The sequence below is a fragment of the Temnothorax longispinosus genome, chromosome 1 (genome assembly GCF_030848805.1).
Source record: "Temnothorax longispinosus isolate EJ_2023e chromosome 1, Tlon_JGU_v1, whole genome shotgun sequence".
Classification (NCBI taxonomy): Eukaryota; Metazoa; Arthropoda; class Insecta; order Hymenoptera; family Formicidae; genus Temnothorax; species Temnothorax longispinosus.
The window spans coordinates 10,405,953-10,429,277 of record NC_092358.1 but is presented as its reverse complement, the minus strand read 5'-3'; the positions used below and the strand labels follow the sequence as shown (position 1 = coordinate 10,429,277).

Here is a 23,325-nt window from a genome sequence, read left to right as displayed (position 1 = left end):
GCTCGCTCCTACGCGACTTTATACTTTATATTCTTCCGCCCGCGACTTCCGGGAGGGCCGCGGGAATTCGCGAATTAATCGCCTGGTGGTGAAACTATCGCGGAAGAATTTCGGCCAATTTTAAACCCGACATTCCCCGTCCGGACCTCAGGAATCAGCCCGTTGATTGAAGATGCTTCCCCATCGTCGTTTTTCTCAACGCGAAATTCGATGGACTTTTAATCGGACGGCCGCGCGACGTAGAAGCTTAGTAGGGGCTTAAGGGCAAGGTCGTCGTCAGTCGGTATAACACGGCGACCTGTAACCTTCGACGCGATATTAGGGAACCGAACCGCGTGTAATCGAGCGATCGAGTTTTCGGGTTATGCGGCTGCTGTCTCGCGCTACATCATGTTGCTGCTTCACGTGCACCTAATAGCCGGTCCAGGCCCTAATGCATACGATTGAATATGCGAATTAGCTCGCCTTGACGCCCAGAGCACGAAACAAGTCATTCATTTTCCCATCGGATCGATACTTAAGTGTCTCTCCGAGAGTCCATCGGGTGTTTTCCGGATGCGAGCCAGCGGTTGCCGGCTACTCGAGATGCATTTCCACCTAAGTGTATCATGTATTCATGATATAACACGCGTTGCGCGGGTAGATACTAATGCTACGAACGTGCCTGTACAAGAATGAGTTTCCTTCGCAGCGGCGCGAAATGATAAATTACGTCGCAGTGGCCGGAACAAAATTATGCAAACTGCGTCTTCATTTATTGATTAAAATATTTTCCTTCTTATCTTCGTCTTAGAATTTGATCACACTGTCTTCATTAATATACATAGCGACATTAATAAATTAATTATTGAAATAATACATAAAGACTGGAAAAGGAATCATTAAAAAGATATTAGTAAAATTAAAACCCATGATTGTTGAGTATTCATGGAAAGAATAATTGAACAATAAATAAGTGAAACACGACTGATATGACATGATATACAATCAATTAAGGAAAAACGCCATTTTATGGTCAGTCTGGATTTTGGTAGACTAATATTCTTCGAATTTTATGTACATTTCTTCGCCTTAGCAGATCACGCGCCGTTACAAACGGTCTTGAAACGTAGCCTCTGAAGCTAATAGCACAATCACATTTTAAATTAATAATCAATTTAATAATACTTACACACAGCTTAGAATATAAAAGATACACGATATAGGATACGGAATATGTCGGATATGTTGCGAAAAATAAGGATCGGCTACGTTTGAAGACCGTTTCAAGGCAAAGAAATTTACATCAAATTTACACGAATAATATTATTACACTACCAAGATCCAATCCTGACTGTAAAATGACGTTTTCCTTTAATATAATTGAATTTAATTGGTTGTAATTAATTTAATTATTGATTTATTTAATTAAAAAGTTGACGATATTCTGAAAATAGATTGTTGAAAAGAGAACGTCTTTACGACGTCTTTAGATTGTTCGATCCGCCATTCGAACGCGACAGAAGGGAGTGACAGGTCTCCCTCTAGAGTCGCGACTAAATGAAAGAAAAGCAGAGGCTGGAATGAGCTGGCGGCTCCGAAGCAGAATCGAAGGTCACGGCCTCGTCAAGGACTGACTACGAAGGACCGTGCCGTTTCATCAACTTGGAGGTCCTGCGAGAGCGTTATTCGAATACTTGAGTGAAATATTAGATACCTAACTCCATGCCGTTCGCGTCGCGGAATCCTATATCCTCTTTTTCCGTCGGGATCCGTGATTTCTATACAAAATTACCGTTTTCAAAAAAGGTAAAAAAAGGCGCCAAGTAAACGCAATGTATTTTGTAAATTCAAAAATCTAACCTAAGTGGTAGCTTTTATTTCTCCTTCACAAAATTATGTTACCTAACTCAACTCAAGTGACATGCGTATTTCAAAAAAAAGATGTAAAATTTTTAAATTAAATTGCACCAATTGCAAAGAGAATATGTATATTGCTTTGAAAAATAATTGTTGTGCAACTACTTCTACAAAATAAAACCTAAGTGATACCTTTGTATTCCTATTCAATAACGATCTTCCTATTCCAACCCAAGTGGTAATAGCTCCTTAATTCTCTTTAACAAATTTTTAATATTACAAAGAACCATTTTAATTACAAAGAATTAAAGAAGTAACAGTACAAAATAAACATATTTAATTAAAATAAAATAAAATAAATACATTTTTCTTGTAAGAAAACTTGGCGCTGCTAGACTTCGAAATTTAAACATTAGTACTAAGATTTTTGATTGAATAAAAAAACAATAAACATAATTTAGGGAAGAATGCGGCAAGAGTAAAAAAGCATACAGTTTGACAACTTTTACAAGACAGCATATACGTACGTGTACGATTTTGTGGATACACCTTCCTTTTTAAAGATCTCCTTGGCATCAGCTCTCTACGGTCAATACTTAATTTTACTATCTGTCACGACGCGATGACGGTCACGACTATCACACACTTATCCTTTTCTGGGTTATAACTGACTTACGTTTACGCAAGCGTTACTTCTGTAGTAACTTACGATAATTCACTCGTTTACACGGAATGAATTATTGTAAGTTATTACAAAATCCCATTTACGCGGAGGAATTATCGTAAGTTAAAGGTGCGATTTCATTGACACTAGAAACCAGCGGCAGCGTCAATGAAATCGCACCTTTACTATATACAGAAAGTAACGCTCGCATAAACAATATAGTATGACAGCGCGTTGAACCGGCTGAATGAACGCATTATCTGCACTGAGCGCAGGACGTACACGTACGTACAAACTGTCACGCACTGCGACAGTGCATGAGTGCACTGATGCAGTGCATGCGGTCTGCACGGGCATTACTACCCTCTCGTGTCAAAAATAGGAAAGGTACAGACGCCATTTTTGTCCGACGACAACGACGACGACGTTTCTTAATTGTAAAGTTTAACATTTCAGACTTTGCGTCACAATATCTCAGCTCGTAAGGCTCGTAGCGAAAAAATAAAAACACTTTTATTATATAAATTTACCCCAAGCTATCGATCAAGCCTACTTAGAACTTGATCCGTTTACTCGTTATTGAGATCTCAACATCTCGGGTATTTGCAACTCGTCGCGTCGCGTAAAAGAGTCACGATGCGGTCTCGCTTCGCGCGTACTTGGCGCGAGACACTACCGTGTCTCTTGATCGCGTAAGAGAGTCAGGGTGCGGTCTCGCTTCGCGTGTACTTGGCGCAAGACATTACGTGTCTCTTGATCGGCGCCGAACATCGACGGTCGTCCCTGGATCTTCCCAGTCGAGTCCAGAGGTCGAGGTCGTCAACGTTAATCGACAACCTTTTAAGCCATGCGCCAACCTGATCTCATAATCGATGGCGTAATTCGATTCAGTTGAGCATTCGATCGGGCGCTTAAAACTTATTTACCGAACGTATTAGGTGCCCCGAGAACGCCCTTCTGGATCCGCAATCGTGTTTAGTCACCGAACTGCTGTTCTCCGAGAATATTATGATTAAAGTGAACATCCAAAGATATATAATAAATTAATTGTTAAGATAGTAATATCTAAAGATTGAAAAGGATAATTGTTGAGAAAGATTGACGCGGTTGGTAAAATTAAAACGATTATCGATTATACCTTCCAGGAGAAGTGATTAAAAATGTTACTTACTGTAATTACGTTAAAAAGTTAACGATATTGTGATTGCTGAGAAAGAATGTTCTTGCGACAGAAAACGTCCCTTCCGTAAATGGTATTGGTTGTTGTTCTTGCCGCGGAAGGCAAAATGGAAGAAAGAGTTTTTGTCGCGTCGTTTTAAAAACGAGCATGGATAGACAATCGTCCATCATCTGCAGTAAATCGCAATAAAAAGGACGATCAGAAACGACTTTGCACGCCCTGGCAGCATTATCAATAATTTACACCAGTGTCCTTCCGATATATCCTTCGTTTAAAGAGAAATTAATAACGCGCCTGCGCGCGCTGATTTGATTTATCGTAATTAAAACGCCCACGGTGATTTAATTAAGTAGAGAGATTCCTCAGACGCGTCGGGGAAGACTTTGAGAGGAATTGCGGAATATCGGCGTTGACGAGTCTTCGAAGGTCAGGTTTGACGACAGCCGTGATTGCGCCCGTGAATGCGCGGCAGCATATTTCAGCCCACTAAGAAAGCTATGATTAGAGCATTAAAAATGTTAATTAAATTACTTAAAAATATTTACCTCAAAATATTTAATGTTAATTAAATTAAAACTTAATTTCTAAAAATCTTCTATATCACAAAAATTAAATAGACATTTAAATAAATATATTTTAAAAATCTTACAACTAAAGAATCACATTCCATTTCTAAGAAGTCGAGGGAAGATTTATTATTTTAACATCATTTTATTTATAATAAAATTTTCGTTCCAAAGATAGAATGTTGACCATTAATAATAATAATAAGTTAATGGTCAATATTCATGTTAGAATAAAAATGGAAAAAATGTATTACTTGTATTAAACATTTTATGAAATGTTATCTAATAAGAAACGACAGCTAGATTAAGACATAAATTACACGTATGTTACACTTTGTTACATTTTACACAAACGTACATATTACACATATATTAAATAATTTTCCAGCTAACATAATCAGGGTAATAACCCATCGAAAAATGGACTTACTCGTAAAATGTATCTGTACATGATGTGCAATGAATTATATTAATAAGTACAACATTATAATTACAAGGAATTATATTAATATACAATATATTAATATTATACATAAACGTTTGCATCTGACGTTATAATATTAAGGCGATAAATAATCTTAGCAACAATTGCTGCCGCGCCGTTACCTAATCTATCTCGATTACTCGAGAAGAACATGGAAGATCGAATGCCGAAGACGGTGCCGTGTATTTACAGAAATGAATGATTCTCTGATTTTGACGACGCACGAATACTTTGGCAACGAGATGACACGCCGTGAGCACGCAATGTACAACAATTTACGCGCGAATTTGCGAAAGGGAGGCGTTAAATTATAATTATCGAATAGGAATCTTCGCAGCCGTTGTATCCTGGGCGCTCCTTGAAAGTTTCTCTTCCTTTTACAGATCGACGCCGCTAGTAGAGCATGTGGCTGGTTCTTGGTATACCTGCGAATTGATTATCTGTTCAATTTTGTCAGATGTGCTAAATTTAATACGTGACACTGAGATTTTTTAACTTTTTTTTGTTTTGCGACACTAAAATTGTATCTGTGCACGTTTGTGTCAATGGTACTTTCCAATTTTGTCGATATTGACCTACCGTGAATAGTGTTCGGTAGGGAGCTCGCTAACGATATCTCCGTGCCCGGGTGCTCGTGTATCACCGTCTCGGTGATATTGTTCTCCGCTTCGGAATGAGCGCGGCGATGCTCCGCCTTCCGTCTCTTCTCGGTGCCGATGCAGCAATGCTGCTGCGGCTGCTGCTCCCGCTGCAAACTCATCTCGTGGGTATAAACGGATTCGGCGTTCGAGAAGGAGTGGAATCGTTGCCGCCGTTTCGCCGCCGCACGTCTCCCGACCACGCTGGAGGTATCGTGGCTGCCACGCGAAACGTCATTGCATCTCTCGCGACGCTGAAGAGACTTGAGCGAGTCTTCGTACCCGCTAAAAGAAAATAGAAGAAAATTTTGCCACGGGGGGAGGAGGGTGAGAAGTATGAGGCCCGTGTTGAATAAATTGATGAGACAATTTTGCAGATCTACATTGGGATGAGCATAAGAGCGACGCTATTTGTTACATAGCAATTAAAAAATGTATGAGATGTATAATAATTGTATTTCTTTATTTTCAATGTATTTCTGTAATTTATATTTATTAATATATTTACAATTATTAATAATTTATTCTTATTTTATATATTTCGGAAATTTATTATTTTTCTTCGTTGCAATGCAACTAAATTCGACACGATTTGAGCAGATTCGAGCCTTCTGTCGGGGAAACCGCGTTCAACTGACGAAAACTTGTATTTAGAAACCCAACTTACTTGCTGCTCTCGCCACTGGAAGGGCTGGATGAGTGACTGCAATGACAAGAGGTGCGCGCTACGATACCAGAGTCCTGACCACTGGAATGCAAGGATGTCGCGGATGCCTCGAGGCCTTTCAAGGTACCCGTCGACCTCACCGCGTGTTTCCCGCCACCGCCCATCCTGAAAATAACCCGTGGCAGTGGCGTCTATGTACTACTATCGTAAGTTACTCAGAAATTTCTCGATACAGTATAATCTATAGATCTATGCGAGTTTTCGGATATGCTGATTACATAATTACACTCTGATTTTGTGTTCCTAACATCGGCATTTTATCTTTGAAAAAACTAAATTTTTATTAATACGGAACGATAGTTTATCCACTGTTTAGTTTATCACAATTATTAATCTTATCGGATAGACCTATTTATACATATATAAAGAATCTCTTGCAGATTATTCTTACAAATACAAGCTCGTCTTCTTTATTTTTAAATGACTTTTATACTAATAGAGATATATAACTCAGATTCGAGAGCTCAATATTAAAAATATTTTATGTTAAATAAAATGGTAACTTGTTCCTTCGCAAACATTGATGTATCAAATACTAGATAACGGAAAAAGTTTATGTAGATTTTAAAAGAAAAAATGAAATATAAACCAATAAAGATTCAAGTATAATCTCGTAAAATTAACATATATATTAATCGACTAAACTCAGTACGTGCTTCCACGTACGACATTTTTACGTTACAAAAAATTGTCATAAATATTTGCTAAACCCACACAAAATTTTTTCGCTTCTAATAATCTTGAATGAGATCAGACTTACGTGTGAAAGCGGACGCAATTGCCGTGCTCGCACATGCTCTGTCGCCTGGGCATCTCGGAGCAGAAGGGTTCAGGGTCGTAATGGAGACCTTCGACGAAGGTGGGAAAGAGCGGCGGCTTTTGCAGAGTGCCGGCGGGGTCCGTCAGAGCGAATCCGACCGGGCCGACCGTCGAGAACATGGCCTTGTCTCGTCGTCTACGACTAACGAGTGGAATTCGAAACTCCCATTCTCAAAGCGCGCATTTTGTGACAATGATGAAAAAAATCAGCATTCAAATTAACCGATGCCAATTAAATACCAACAAGACACCAGAGAAACAATTCAATTATCTATTCCGTTATTTTTCGTTCCAGAATTTTTTCTTGTATGATTAAGCGACGCGATGGGTTTAGATGGAGTAATAATAAAGTTACATGTTAATGATTGTTAATAGATAATAGTTATCAATTTTTCGATATACGAGCGTGTGTGAGAGAAGAAAAGGGAAATAATAAGACCCTCTAGCCAACATGTCCAGGAGTTAGTATAGCAGCGCGGATGAGCGTTGTTGACCTTAGACGAGATGGCGAGCGAGCAAAAACACATTCCGCGTACCGTTTGTTGCGACGAACGCAGGTAACGCACAGGGCGGTCACGAGGGCGCCCACGAAGACGACGCAGCCGAGTACCACGACGCCGACCTCGAGGGTGGACAGCAAGTAACGCTGATTACTTCTACGTGGAGCGTTACCAGCGATTTCCAGCACGCGATATTCGTCCAGTTCACGTTTTATGTCCGCTTTCTTGTTATTAAAAACGCTAAAAAGTCACGCGTATATATATTATTAAAAGATCAGATTTGTTACGATATTTGGACACCAAATATGATTTTTTTTAAACTGACTGAAACTTTATATAAAATATTAATTAAATTTTCAGCGATTAATTTAAAGTAATGCGTTAAATTGTTGAAAAAAAAAACAATTTCCAACTAATTAATTAAAGTGCTAGATGCAGATAAGAAGGACAAATCTGAAATATCTTTTATGAAAGATAATAATTCGACTAGTCACCTGTGCAAAGTTTCCATGTCTACCATAACATTCAGATTTGGGTCGATTGCATACAGATAAACATCGGTACTAAAAAATAATTCAAAATATAACGAGCGATTTAGAATCGTTAATTTAGATCACCCTGTATCGCTCATCAGACAAATCACTTACGAGGCTCCGTCGATCAAGTTCTTCTCGATATGGGGCTCCAGCTTTCTCACTCGCACGTCCAAGCCAGTGACATTCTGCAACGCGCTGAAAGACAATTATTCGTAAATGTCACCGTGCTCGCATTTATTGCGTTTATCGCGAAACCGAACTTACATGGTGATGTTCTCGAGCTCCGGCTCGATCTCGATAGGCTTCCGACCCATGACCATGACAACTTGCTTCTGATCGTCCAACACGTACACCTACGAGTTCAAAAGCGAGATACACAACCGGATAACGGAATAAACTGTCAAGGTTGGGGCGTCGAGTGAAATGAGAGGGGAGCGGAGGAGAGCTTCCGTCTTTTGAAACATCCCATTTCCCCGGGGGGAAATTAGCTCGAGCGCTATCTCTAACGGCGAGTAATTAAGATAGACCAGTACGTGAGAAGTACGTGGGAGTATACGGAGTGTGGACTTACGAAAACGTTGGCGATGCTGCTGCGCCCGCTCTCGGCGCCCTGCCTGTCAGTGGCCTTGACGTCGAAGCCGAAGACGCGACCGGCGTCGCGGCCAAAACTCGCCACGGATCGCACTTGACCGCTGAGTGGGTCAATGGCGAAACGCGGGGCATCCTCCCGGCCAAGAATTTGGTAGCGTATCTCACCATTTATCCCCAGGTCCGGATCCTCGGCCTGCGATCCGCCAAGAGCGCGTCCAAATAAATTCCAATACTAAAGCTGATGGCTGATTTTTGAAGCACATCGAATCTTTAACTCGCGATTCTTTAATTGTCACAAAAATTACGTGTCTCATATGTTCCGAATTTCATCGCAATTAACAGAACGGTCCATATATATTAGGCAAAGGAATTTACCGTGAGAAGCTAATTCAAAAAATAAATAAAAAAGATAAAGATACGTCAAAGACGGATACGAGAAGATAGAGGAAACGCACGGAAGACCAGTGGGCAAAAACCAAAATGAATTAAAACGAGGTCGCTTTGACTCGCGCCCACGAACGCGCATACATACCTCCACTTTGACGACCTCGTAACCGTAATGAGCGGTGGTGGGTATAGCGGCGAGGATGGGCCTGTCCTTTGTCTTGAATCTAGGCGCGTTGTCGTTCACGTCTTTCACTCTGACGACCACTCTGGCTTCATTAGGCGCCAGTCCATTCAGCCTCTCCCCAACGACCGGATAGATCATCACCGGCATGCCACGGCCGAGCTTCAGCCGATCAACTCTGACCCTTGCCTCGTATCGATCTCTGGCCTCCCGATCAATCTCCGTCATCAGATACAGAGAGCCGTTTTTAGGATCGACCGAGAAGTGCTCTCTGCCGTCGGAACCGTCGGCCACGATGCTGTATCTTATGTAATCACCGTGGCGATCGTCGGCGAGATCAAGCTGCGTGATCAGCAACGGCACGGAAGCGTTCTCGTCGACCTCCACCTCGTAATATCGATGCCGGAATGTTGGCATTTTATGCACCTCGTTGTCCGCCTCCTCGTCGTCGTCGACGTTCAACACCGTGACGAGGACCACGGCCGAGGAGGTCAGACTGATCGGCGAGCCGAGATCGCTCGCCGTGACAATCAAACGATGGTTGCTCTTGGTCTCGTAGTCAAGCTTGGCGATAGTCGTAATCACGCCCTCCTTGCTGTCCATCGCAAAGTACTGCTTGTCCGCGTGATCCTGATAGCTCAGATCGAACAGGATCAATCCGTTTCCGTTGCCGGCGAAATCGCTATCGTTCGCGTATACCTTGGCGACCTGCGTGCCGATCGGACTGTTCTCAAAGACGGAGACTCGGTAGATCGGCAATCGATCGTCTTTCCTCAGCTCGTCGTAGCCGTGGAACGTCGGCGCGTTGTCGTTCACGTCCAACACATTTATCTCCACCTCCACGGAAGAGCTCAGACTCGGTGAGCCTTGATCGCGAGCGATCACGAGAAGACGATGAGTCGTAGCCCTCTCCCGATCAAGAGTTCCGCTCACTCGTATCATTCCCTCATAGGGATCCACCTCGAACGATCGCGACCCGTTGCTGGCCCGTCCCGAATCCTCGTGGCTGGTGATGAGCTCGTAACTGAGGTTGGCGTTCTCGCCGAAATCGGCGTCGAGTGCCTGCACCGTGCCGACAGCGTGATTGGAGTAAGTGCCCTCGGCAACGTCAAAAGTGTACCAGGACTTGTCGAAAACGGGCGCGTGGTCATTCACGTCTGTCACGTGGATCCTGACGGTGATGTTATCCGCGAGACCGTCGGAGTCCCTCGCCAGGATGAACAGCCGGATATCCTTCTCGGGCGGCAGGCTCCGGGCGACGGATATCTCGGCCGTGCGCGGATCGAGATGGAAGTAACGGCGACTGGTCAGGTCGTAGCGACGCGATCGTACCCCGCTGGAAGTCGTCTCGTTCCCCAGACTGTACGTTATCGCCGCGTTCGCGCCCTCGTCCTTGTCGTCCGCCAGCAGACGGATTATCGGCACGCCGATCGTCGTGTTTTCCGGCACCAGGAGTAACGGCGAGCGCCGTCCACCGTCCACCGAATTCTCGGGTCCTTCGTTCTCTATCTCATCGTCCTCAGCGGGCGCGTTGTCACTCGGATCGTACGACACGCGCACTCCTTGATCCGGCAGAACTACCATCCGTATAAACTTCGGAGGGTTGTCATTTAGGTCGAGGACCGTTATCCTCAAAGTGCTCTCTGACTGCAATCCGCCTGTGTGCGAGAAATAGACAAATAACTTATTTGAATGTTAAATAGAAATACGGGGGAGGGAAGGATTAATAGAGGACTTACCGCTGTCAGTGGCAGTAACTTGGAATTCGTAGTTCGCTCTTGTCTCGCGATCCAAGGTTCCGTACTCGAGACCTTCGAAGTAAACTCGGCCCGTTATCGGGTCGATCCTAAACAAGCCGCTACCGTCGCCCCGCAATGCAAACGTAAAGTCCCGATTTTCACCCTCGTCTTTATCGCTCGCCGCAATCGGATTTGTCAGGGTAACTTCCGTCCCGGCAGGACTGTTCTCCATAATCCGGCCTTCGTAAACGGACAAGGTGAATTCCGGCGCGTGATCGTTTTCGTCGTCCACGACTATTCGCACCTGGGCGGATCGTAAATCCAACGATTAAAACAACAGGCGTACAAATACCGAATAACAGAATCTTGCGCCGGCTCGAATGATAAACTTATATACCTGAAACACGCCTACGCCGCGCAAACTCTCGGCAATCACCGTAATACTATAGTTCTCTCTTGTCTCGCGATCCAAGCCTTGAGGAGCGTAGAGAGAACCGTCATCCATAATGGCGATATCGGGCACATCCTGCTGATTGACGATAAGGAACTGAGTGCCGGACATAGCCGCCGTTGTGCCATTGTGCGGAAGCACTTGGCCGATCAATGCGCCGGGAACATTCTCCCTCACATGAAAAGCGAGAGAAGCGGTGGTCGTTCCCCTGCAATCAACGGTCATCGACTTTTGAGTAAGCAAATGGTATCCACCCAAGTCGCGCGAGACCTTTGACCTTTCGACGCGTCCGACGAAGTCAGTCAGCAAATCTGGCGTATCGATCTCGTGAGAGAGAGATACGTTGGGGGATGCGGCAAGACGCGAGCTTACAAAAGATATTACTTAACAGCGATACCTGGAGGCTAGATTGCGAGAGGTAATATAATTTGTCAACAGAAGCACTTCAACATAATTTGCCAATTTTATAATTTATTTGACAAATACCTAATAGCCGGTAAATCAATCAGACGTTGATTAGCGAAGTTTCCTAGACGTAATAATTAAAGAAAATGATGAAGAGGATTTACGCGTGTCCCGCGTGTCTCGCTCGGTGTTCCCGCTCGTCGAAAGTATTATGAGAGTCGTTAAAAGCAAGTTAAGCATTATGAGTTTTCACTCACTTCGTGAAGATACCCCTGTCGTCGTTCGGATCCACCACGTGAATCGAAACGTTCGTGATCAGCGTTAGTTCCCTCTCGTCGCTGACGATCGCCTCGAAGTCGTATATGGAACGGTCGAAGCGCTCGATCTCCTCCACGACCGTTATCGTGCCCGAGCGTTCCTCCACGGCAAATGGAACTGAAATCCCCGTCGTATATGCATGCAGCATGTGTTACGCATTTGCATGAATAATATAGGCATTTTGCGCATCGCGTGTTTCCGGCCGCGGCGGCGTATTGAAATTAGGGCGCACCTGGGGATAGCCCCAGCGCGCGAGCGAGGGTTTATTAGACCGTTAAGAAGTCGCGACGTTGTTTAGCTTTTAATTCCCGCGAGCGCTATGGATTAATTAATGCGCCGCACGCCGTCGATATGTCGCGTGTATATACGTACCACCCTCCTCGTAACCGTGCAGAAGATCGTAGATAAGGTCATTAGTTTTGACAGCGTCATTTAGGCGAATCTGTCCGACGCTGGTACCTACGGGCACGTTCGCACCGACCCAGAACTCATAGGGCGCGCCGACGAAATCCGGTTCCCACGAATTTGGACCTGAAGCCCACAAATATATCGGATAAAAATCTCGATGAAAGCATACGGGTATTACCAAGCGAAAATGTCTACGCATTTACCGAAAGATATCCTCTAAGACCATTTAAGTTTATTTGTTCTTTAAAAAAATAATAATTTTATCACTAAAGAGTGGAAAAATAGTGAATAATTAATATCTGAAAGTTTCCTCTTTTTACGAGCTACTGTTTCTGAACTACTTAAACAACAACGCTTATTCAATTTTGAACAAAAGCTCTCATAATTATATCTGCCATTTTAATTAGACAGTTCGTCAGTTAAATCCGCCATTGTTTTCAAATTTCTTACGCAAGAGTGCAGACTCACCGTCTGCTCGAAAAACGTCCACCGTGACGACCGCTAAGGAGAATCTTCTCTCGCTGGGATTCGCCGGCTGATCGGCGGCTTCCACAAAGATCGCGTGTCTACCTTCGAGGATCGGACTCTCCGACACCGTGATCAAGCCCGTGCTCTCGTCCACCGTGAACGGCGGTTTCCGAAGCGTGGAGTTGCCAGGTTTCTGCAAACGGTAGCGGACCAATCCGTTGGGGCCCAAATCGTCGTCCACCGCGTGTACCTGGCCTAACACGGTGCCGACCTTCACGTCGCTCCTCGCCACCAGCTCATAAAGATTGCCCGGCACGAAGATGGGATTGTTGTCGTTGGCGTCGAGAAGGGTAATCTCGACGTCCACGGAGGATCCCTTCGATCCGTCGCTCGTCACGACGACGCTCGGCCTATGTTCCACAGCGTAGACCTTCATCTTCAGATGATCGCGCTTCTCGCGGTCCAGGACCGTCTGATCCTTCACGGTGAGCCAGCCGGATTCCGGATCCACGGAGAAAGCGCCCGATAGATCCTCCAGCCGATAATCGAACTCCCCGTTCTCGCCCTGATCCTTGTCACGCGCGATCACCTGCAGCACGCTGAAGCCGTTCGGCAGATTCTCCACGATGCTGATGTTGTACAGATCGACCTCGAACTGCGGCAAATTGTCGTTCAAGTCCAGCACCTCCACTTCGACCCGCGCGACGGTCATCTTCAACGGGTTGTCCACCTGTGACGCGTGTATCTGGAGATTGAACGTGTTGCCCGGCAAGCTCCGTTCGGCGTCCAGATCGATCGCACGTTTCAAGAACAGCGAGCCGTTCTTCGGATCGAGATGAAAGAAACCTCTCTCGTTGCCGGATATAATATCATATCGCACCGGCACATTTATGTCCCGATCGCGATCGGCCGCGTGGATCGGATTAGTGAAGTTTATTTCTGTGAAGATTGGATATTCCTGCGAAAGAGGAAAATACCGTGCTCCAGAATTTGCGACTTTGCGTGTAATGCAAGGTGTCTAAAAAATATTGTTAATTTTTCTTCAAGAATTCTACCTTTCTTGAATATTTCAAATGGCTGAAGGCCAAACTCGGAAAACATTTGCCGAACATTTGTTTTTAATTGTTTTAATTTTCAATTTCAAGTGAAATAAAATCTCAATTAAATTTAATTGTGTGTATTTTAAGTAACTCCGCATAACTCCGCCTACATAAGATATTTATTACTTTTACTTGAATTCCGATACGTTCAAGTTAATTGAAATTGGATCATTGAAACACCTCGCATATCAAATACATACGAATAACTATATCATAATCGTACCGGCATGGGATAGAATTCGTAAATTTTCGCCTTGTAGATGTCCCGCGTAAATTTCGGATCAAGATCATCGTTGTCCACCACGGTTATCTTTACGGTGCTGTTCGTACTTCTGGCGGGGACACCGCGATCCTGAGGAATTGCATCATATGTGTTACGTCAGGAATTACAATTGCAAACTAATCCGGTTTGTCATTCATTGCTGAGTTTGCAGTTTTCTCGCAATATGTCGACTGTCGCAGAATGCAACGGTCATCTAACTTTTCAGCGGAACAAGATTCTATAAAGCTGCAGAGAGTAAAACTGCATTATATTTTTAGGTACATTATGTCACTCACGGTCGCAGTAATAACCAGGGTAAATTCGCGATCCCCGCTGTCGTAGTCGACCGGCTTCCGGAGTATCAGGGCGGTTCTGTGGCCGGATTCGAGAGAAAATTTGCCTTGCTCGTTTCCCTTCACGATAGCGTAATAGACGTCGCTGTTCGGCGTGTTCGGCTTGTCGCCATCCAGCGCGTGAATCCCGCGGAATATCGTCACACCTGCGGAATTTTTCATTCCGAATCTTTATGCCGTGTGCGTCAACTTCTCGGAAAAGCGTGAAGATGTGAGATGAAAAATCGCTCTTCGATTCTCTCGGTAAAATTTGGAAAAATGGAATTTGATATGACGAAAGTGCTACGTCCGGTCGCCAGAAAAATATCACGGAGAAATATAGAATGTCAGATTCCGCGCGTTCGACCGCGCAACGGACCGTGCATGGCGTCGAGTAACATTTTATTTCCGTGAATTACATGCGACATATATGCAAAGGCAGTTGAGAATATTAATTATGCGACATTCAGGTTGCGGCAGCACGATTTATGATATCGCTGCACAGAAAAAAGAGGTGTCAAATCAACACTGATACTAGCATATATGCAACAATATGTAATCTTCTTATAAGACTTTCAACTTTCCATTTCATCTTTTTTTCTTAGTCGAACTATATAAAACTTCATTTAACTATATAAATGACTTCATTCAAGCAAGTTTTCTTCGTTTAACGCAATATCTTATTACGCAATATTCAAGATTATAGATTGTTGCATATATATATATAACGCGAGTGGGTATATATCAGTGTTGACTTTTCTGGTGAAAAAATTTCTTATATTTTCTCAGAATATTTCTAAGAATTTCTCATATTTTAGATTTATGAAAAATTCCGAAAAAATATGTCAAATTTCTCAGATACTTCTATAAATAATTGGATGAGGATTTTCGGAATATTTCAGCATCCGTATGTATGAAAATTTCTGATAAATCTCGTAGATTTTCTCATATTGATTTAGATTTTTCCAAAAATATGTTGGCAAGAAAAATCTGAAATATTTTATTATTTGGTCCGAGTATTTCTGAGAAACATTCCAATTCGTGTAAAAAGTCTGAAAAATTCTGAGCACATTCTGAGAAAGTCTGAAAATTTTCATAGAAATTCTGATTCATAATAATGAAAAATTCCGAGACATTTTTTCACCAGGATTGACATTTCTCTTTTTTCTTATGTGTGGGGATACAATATCTCACCGACTGGCGTAAGCTCGTCCACCGTCACGTGATAAGGCGAGTCGACAAATTGTGGCGCGTGATCGTTTATGTCCTCCACGTAGATCGTCACCGACAAATGCGACGATACCTAAACATAAACGGCCGAACGTAAGTCACACTCGATGGCTGCGCCCGATCGGTCCTCTCCTATTAATACCCCTCGCCGGTCACTCGCCTGCAATCTCTAATTCATGCTGAATTATGCGACACGGCATCACAATTCAGGCGTTTCAGGGCTCGTTTTACGGCGTGGGTCGTAAAACCGATGCTATCCGCGTTTGGGAAATGAAAAAGGGGATCAATGGTACCTGGGGAAACGGTACTCGGCGTAGTCCCCGACAATCCGCAAGTTGTCCGCGGAATAGCGCGTTTAGGCGCGTACATATTCGATGCGACGCGACGGCGAGTTAAGCACGGATCTAGCGCGCGACCGTTCGCGCGAAAGCTGGTAATCATCGGTAATCAAGTCGAGTAAATAGTGTGGAGTAAAACGGCAAGATCTGCGTGGCGCGGCTATTGATCACCACTTTCCGCTCGTTCCCGCGCGCGTTACGCTCGTCGCGGCCGAGTATCGTCGAAAGCAAAGTAAGTCGGGCGCCTGAATTATTGAGAGGCGGAAAGTGGACCGAGAGAAAACGTCGATTTGCATCCCTCGATTTGAAACTGCGCCGAAACGAAAATGTATTCGGTATCTATGAAAATAAAGCAACAAAATTCCCGACCGGCATTAGGGGAGCTGTTAACCGCGTTTGCGTGTGCGCTAACGACTCTTACCCGCCTCGGTATTCCGCGCTCGCGCGCGGGAGTAGTTACATAAATGCTTATTACCACGCGCAAAAGAGCTTGAAAACCGGTAAAATCGTTCCGTTCATTCGTTCTTTTCCCCCCGCATCGAACCGGTTCGCGCACGCTCTAATTGCAGGCTCGGGGATCGATCGAACTCAAAATCAAAAAATTCGCGCGCTTACGACAATCTTTTAAAGAGCAACGAATAACACACCCACGGCGATACGAGCGTGACCGACAAGTTGTCGAGGGATAGGAGGGGGCCACTCTCGGGGAGACTGGTATTTTGAATTTGACTGCGTACCGCGAGGTCGACGACCGACGTGAGGCGTGTAATATACAGTTTCGTGTCCTTACCAACGAGTCACCGGAGCCCGAGTCGCAGGAGACTCGAAATTTTAATAGGTTCCTCGGCGACTCCGCGTCCACCAGATCCTCCAGAGATTGCGCCAGAATCAGGGAAACGTGCGTCTTGTTCGTTTCCTTGTAAGCGAAGAAGCCGGCGTCCTCCTCCTGCCGAGGAGATTTATTTTCTCTGTGTGCGTTTCGCTTCAGACAAATAGATTAGTATGGATAGAGAGATTACGAGACGTACCTTGTCGACCGGAGTGATGGCGAGTCGATTTCTCGGATGTGCCTCCAACGATAGAATTTCAGTGCCTATTTTCAGATTCTCCGGTACCCTCACGAATTTCAGGTACTCTCCGACCGGATAAAACTGGCATCCTGATGACGAGAGGAGGAAAACGCGACGTTAGGCTTTGCGACGTAAAATTGATTAGAAGTGAAGGGCAATTGCGGGGCAACGCCGCCGGAATTAAAATGCAGGGAGCGGAATTCGCGAAGTTACACAGTTACGCATCGCGGAGGAATAAGAATGCGCCGGTGTACTCCTCAAACAGAGAATGGAAGTAATCGAGTTGGTTTTATTTCCACTTTTATTTCTCTCTATCATCAGATAAGGGGGTAAAAAGGCATCGCCGTGTCGAATACAATGTCGAATACGACGACATAAACAGCGTTGTTTGCCTTCGCCAGTTTTGCGTCAATTTCCGCCTACTTGCCGGCAGACTCTGCTTCTCCGCAATTTATTTTCGAAGTTTATGACAAGGGTAGATCGATATATGCAGCCAAAATAAAATATTTTGGAATTTCTCAATAGAGTCATCTTGCTATCACAAATATGTGTGGAAGTTCTTTTTCAGACACTTCTGTGTAGAAAGATACGATAAAGATTTTTTAATTATTTAAATTTATATATATATTATATGTATGTGTGATTAAAAGACGCTATTTTTTAATCAAAAAATAAGTCAGTTTAAAAAAAAATAAGCGGTAAATATTTAATTTATTATGTCTATTACAATTTACGTGTAATGTATCTAAATAAGTATCAAAAATATGCAAAATTTCCTTACGATTAAGTTTCTCTGTGATACTTAAATAATGGATCTTATTCTCTCGCTTGCCCAGTATGTATATCAGATAGATAAGTACATCGTGCACGTAAAATGTCAGGAAGATCGGTAACGCGAACATCACGCAATCCTCTTGTTAGGGAAACGATAAAACTATCAAATCGAAAATTGATGCTTATAATTTTATAACGGCTTCTAATCCAAACACTATTAGTATCTATATCGATACACCTAAAGGAAAATCAATTCCTAATCAAGTCGAGAGATATGTCTCTAATTAATTTTATACTTTTACTTAAAGAATACGGGTTTTTTTGTTATTTTTGTAGTACGAGCGCTTCAAATAATACGAAAGCGAGTCGAGTAAATCATAATTCGAACGCGGTATTACTTCATATTTTATATTTCAGATAAAGACGCTCCCAGATCCGCCGTACGTACGTTTCGTCACTAGAAAACCGACCGTGCGCGGCACGTAAACGATTCTCCGGCTTTACGCTATTGTTGCGTACGCGCTGAAATCCACGCGCAGGGAACACGACCGACTAATTATCCAAGCATGATCTGGACGCGAGAGTGAAACATCGCTTCCGACTACGAAAGGGAACAAATCGAGAGACGATAACGGGACTCGCGCGCGCGCGCCGCGCGTTATCCGGCAACGAAGGAAGCGCGCGCATCTCGATTTTAATCTCAATTTATTCCGGACTGCGATCGTTCAGATCAAATCGGAGGAAGGATTCGTGGCGGCGCGCATCGCCGGCCGCCCGCGATATTCGCAGATTCTCGAAACGATTCGTGCTTCGCACGCGTTGTTTCGCTCGCGTCTCGTGTTAAGATTCATCTACGACCCTCCCTCTCGCGAAATGGAGGCTTTATCTCTAGCCTACCGTCGTAAAAACGTCACACACCGGTAATTCGTTTCGAGAGCTCAATATCTTTATAATCATGCTGCCAAGTAACCGCACGCGCGGATCACCATTTTATATCCTCGTTTGAGCTTTTTCCATACGGCACTCCGTCCGCTTGGAGCTGGGCAATCGCGTGATGTAAACATTTTCTCCGTACGTTCTACGTATGCAATCTCGCAGAAAAGAAAACTCACGGAAACTCACAGAAATATATATAGAATGTATCAAAAGACAAAGTCATCATCGACAGACTAGAATGAACAACGTATACGAAACTTTCTGTATTACTTTAAATATTTTGCGGCAGTTTTATTATAGGCACAACACAGTTAGCATAAATAATAATTAGTAAAACACATAACGTACTCCAAATATTAGCTCCTTTTATTATAAACGAAATCAGCGCGTCAAACATTTACACGCGTTATTTATTTTACAAAGAAGACGAAGAGAAAAGTTTGTAATAAGCTCCGAAAACTTCTCGCCGTCGCGTCGCTCCTACCTTTTGGTACGCTCTGTGTAAACGGATGCGAGAAAAGCCGACTCGCGTTAGGGTTTCTTGTGCAACATTATCGCATCCTGATCTCATAAATCTCAATCCACTCGAAGGTGAGTTTCGGGCTTGACGCATTGTTATTCTGCGCCCTATTTATGTCGCGGCGGGTTAACCCGGCATCATTAGTTATCCCGAGCTTTAAAGCTCGGTCTTTCGCCGCGGCGACGACGACGGCGACAAGTGCCGATTCCCCCGCGTTTAGCCGCATCGGGCCAAAGTCTCGGTTGGACCGTGTGCTGCAGGTGGTACTTATCACGTCAGACTTTCACCTTATCGCACAGTGAATGTAACGTACCTACTCCGATTACGAGGTGGACGCGCGCTCATGCGTACCCGCTGCGCCGCGCGGACCCCCGTTATTTTTTTTCTCGTCTGCGTATACGACTGAAGTTTCCTTCGGCTGTGTGTACTTTCGTAACGATTTTTTATAAGTGTCTCATACGGAAGTTTTAATTTCAGCGCACGAGCCGGTAAATCTGCAGTACCTTCACTTAAAACGTTTTTCAGAGCATTTACTTCGGAAGATAAAAAGAGCAGAGAGGCCACATGCTCCAGTTTAATCACATCGACCTACTGTCGATTACGTATGATTACTTCCGGTTTCTATAATATCCTCGATGTGGTTTTGCGACGACATGCCGAACGATAGTGCGTTGTCGCGTCGCGGACGTTATGCCTTAATTAGGAATTTGCTTACGCAGCGGAACTAATTGCGAAACTTACGTCTAATTATCATCAACGTTGTAGACGCGGTTAAAAATAACTTTACACTTTCTAACCGTCTCAGGCGACGTCAATCGAAACGTTTTCTTGCGAGGTGCGAACGTGCCGGGCTTCCATTTGCCATACTTTCTGATTCAAACACTGACAGATTACGTGCGTAATATGCGTGGATAATGCGATGCCAAGAAATTTAATGCGAGCGCTGCTTGAGCGGTCATGAGTAATATGAACTCTGCTACTAAAGATTTCAACCATAAAATCTATAAGCTCATAAACTTTGCGCTACAATAATGATGATAAGAAAGAGAAAAATGATATAACTGATATAAAAAAAAAATGTCTTTTTTTACATGTTAGTTTAAATTTGCTCTTTTACCGCTCTTTTATTATTTTTATTATTGCAATATTACATAGTGCTTAGAGTTGCATTGATAACGCTAGCACTTTGTTAACTCGCGTAATCAATAACTTTTAATTTTTGCAGCTATCTTCTTAGATAGCGTAATTGGCGTGAAAGTATTTATCTAAATGTAAGTTAGCACATGTTTTGCGGTCGGCATTGAATCTCTCGTAGCTTCACTTTCCAGGAGGATTGCGAGCGTTTTAAAGGAATCACTTTGCAGGAATCGCGTCTCTCTCTCTCTCTCTCTCTCTCTCTCTCTCTCTCTCTCTCTCTCTCTCTCTCTCTCTCTCTCTCTCTCTCTCTCTCTCTCTCTCTCTCTCTCTCTCTCTCTCTCTCTCTCTTCTTCCTTTCTCTCAATATGTCTATAGCCATCTCTCACTTCCTCCGCGTCTATTTCTCGAGTCGATGCGAGGAAGGGGATTACTTTTGAAAGGCGAGCGGGCCAAGAAAATCGCGAGCGAGTGCTCGGCATGTACGTACATACACACACGCACACAGACACATCTTCATCCAGATCCGCGTTATACATCGTTTGCGACAATAGATATGCTTGCCTGTCGCACACAGCATACACACATACACACGTATGCGCACGCGTGTCGTTGCATTTACAGGAATAAGCCCGCTGCTCTCCGCTTTGACAAAAGTGGGCCAAGGTCAGCCCACTTTTTGTGCCCTTTTGTAGCTTCTTCAATTTGAGACGGAGCCTGTGGATGTGAGAACTCGAACGCACACGTTCTCATACTGTGAAGCGGCTTACATGATATCCATGTATGAATGTCTCATAAGTTTCATATATTTTTAATTAACCAGCACGAGCCCAGCTAATTAAGATAAGAAATATTCCAGCAATGATAATTTCAAATATATTTTCTACTTTCTTTTTGTTCTAACTAAAGCATCCGACGTCATATCGTTTCAATTAGCTAGCTCAATTAGCTAGATTTCATTATCATTACATGTTATTTTAATTTTGTTCTGTAAATTTCTCTCTTTCTTCGGCGTGCAACATTTATGTATTATTCCTGTGCGTGCAATCCTTTGTGCTACACTCATTTGTACGCACACAGTAACGTTATTATTAATTATGCTATTAATTATGCTTATTAAAATCTTCGACATGCCACTTCAGTTAAACGATAATTCCTCAAGTTATATTGAAGCGTATTTTACGGGACTTGTTCTTTACGGGGCTTTGTCTCACGGAGGGAACTTCCGCAGTATATCGTCGGAGTTATGAAGATGTATAATGAATAACCGCATGGATTTTCGCCGGGAGCGATTTAACCGGCAAACGCGCCGCGCGAATGTTGCATCGTTGATTCTCGCGCGAATCAATCTATTGTGCGCAACGGTATGTACGCGCATCGGCAATCGAATACTTGTATGCGCGAACCGACGTACGTGATACCTATATCGCGTTAGCGTTTTCTTAGCGATCGACGCAGCCGGGAAGATTCGCTAACGAGCCGCCTACAAATTTATGTACAGACCCGGCCGCGATCTCACGATCTAAAATGGTAACGATGGGAATTAACAGTCTATCTCCGGCAAGGCGGCGCCTTCGCTCGCACCGTGTACGTGCAAATTGGCGCACCTACACGTAAGTACGTTCGCATTGTTACCGGCGACAATGCAGGCTGCACAAGGGTACGCTGCTACTCGAGCACGCGGGCCGTTCTGTATAGGGGCTAATTAGACTTTAGAGATCAAATCCTCGATCGTCTCAGAATGCCAAATCGCTTACTAACTGATATAGTTGCGTCTAAAAAAATGTTGGCTTCTTTCGTATTAAATAATCATAAATATTGCTATAAAAATCGGTATTGAATATTGATCAATTGGTACTTTTATCTATATCATATTACTTGGAGAAGCATAGGAATTTAAAATTAAATTTTCATAAATTAGTGCAAAATTGATCGAAATTGCAAATTTCTGCTCTAAACATTTAATTATCGATTAAGCGTTTGTTAATAAATTTCCAATTAACATTAGCATGTCTAAAAATAAATCATTTAATTATTGTACATACAATGTAATATGGTATCTATATTGTTGTATCTTCGATTAAAATATAAAATAGACTTATTTAATTTTAATTGTTTAAACGAGTCGTAGGGAAATAGCGTCTCGGAAAGAATTAATATTTAACGCATATTTCAGACATGCATTAAAAAATTTAATTTCTTCGCATTCTTAAATCAACATGGTTTACTTCTCTACTCACAATTTACTTTTCCGTCGAGAATGTTTATCGAAAAACGCTACGGATTAAGAGAATAACAATTACGGGGATCTATCACGCGCCGCGCATACCTGTTACGTGCCGAACTTGGACGGAGAAGATGAGCAGAACCACCGCGATCAGCCAGGAATGCGACGGTGGAAAGGTAGACGTCCCCCTTCGCGGCGACATTTTTGGCTTCCTCTACTTCCGGTCAGCGCGTCAGTCACGTTGTGGTCTCGTACATCCCTGAAATTATTCGCGGTGAGTCGACGACTGGCGAGAGCCTGCCTGCCTGCCTGCCTGCCGGCATGCAGGCGCAGAACCGTGACGATGCATCCTCGCAGGTTGCACTAATTGTAAAGTGCATCCTACGTAGGTAGCCACGCGCGTCTTATGTAAAAGACGCGCTCTTGCACGCGCTCTCCGCGGGATCAAGGGAGGAACAATTGCGTTCCGATATACGGCACCGAGGAAGAGAGGGAAAGGTT

General features: G+C 43.6%; 1 protein-coding gene across 1 annotated transcript; it reads right to left on the bottom strand.

The window, feature by feature from the left end:
- Positions 1–3,765: 3,765 nt before the first annotated feature.
- Positions 3,766–23,026, bottom strand: Cad89d (cadherin 89D). The gene is made up of 21 exons (XM_071785985.1): positions 22,927–23,026; positions 17,192–17,322; positions 16,954–17,109; positions 15,790–15,898; positions 14,560–14,762; positions 14,225–14,353; positions 12,902–13,859; positions 12,398–12,556; positions 11,965–12,142; positions 11,249–11,510; positions 10,852–11,155; positions 9,077–10,770; positions 8,525–8,737; positions 8,218–8,306; positions 8,065–8,148; positions 7,912–7,980; positions 7,454–7,657; positions 6,859–7,059; positions 6,039–6,203; positions 5,313–5,656; positions 3,766–5,158 (listed from the first exon to the last, which is right to left on the bottom strand). Exons 1-21 carry the CDS (start codon positions 23,024–23,026, stop codon positions 5,127–5,129), a joined length of 5,784 nt encoding a protein of 1,927 aa, XP_071642086.1. The 3' UTR covers positions 3,766–5,126.
- Positions 23,027–23,325: the final 299 nt, after the last annotated feature.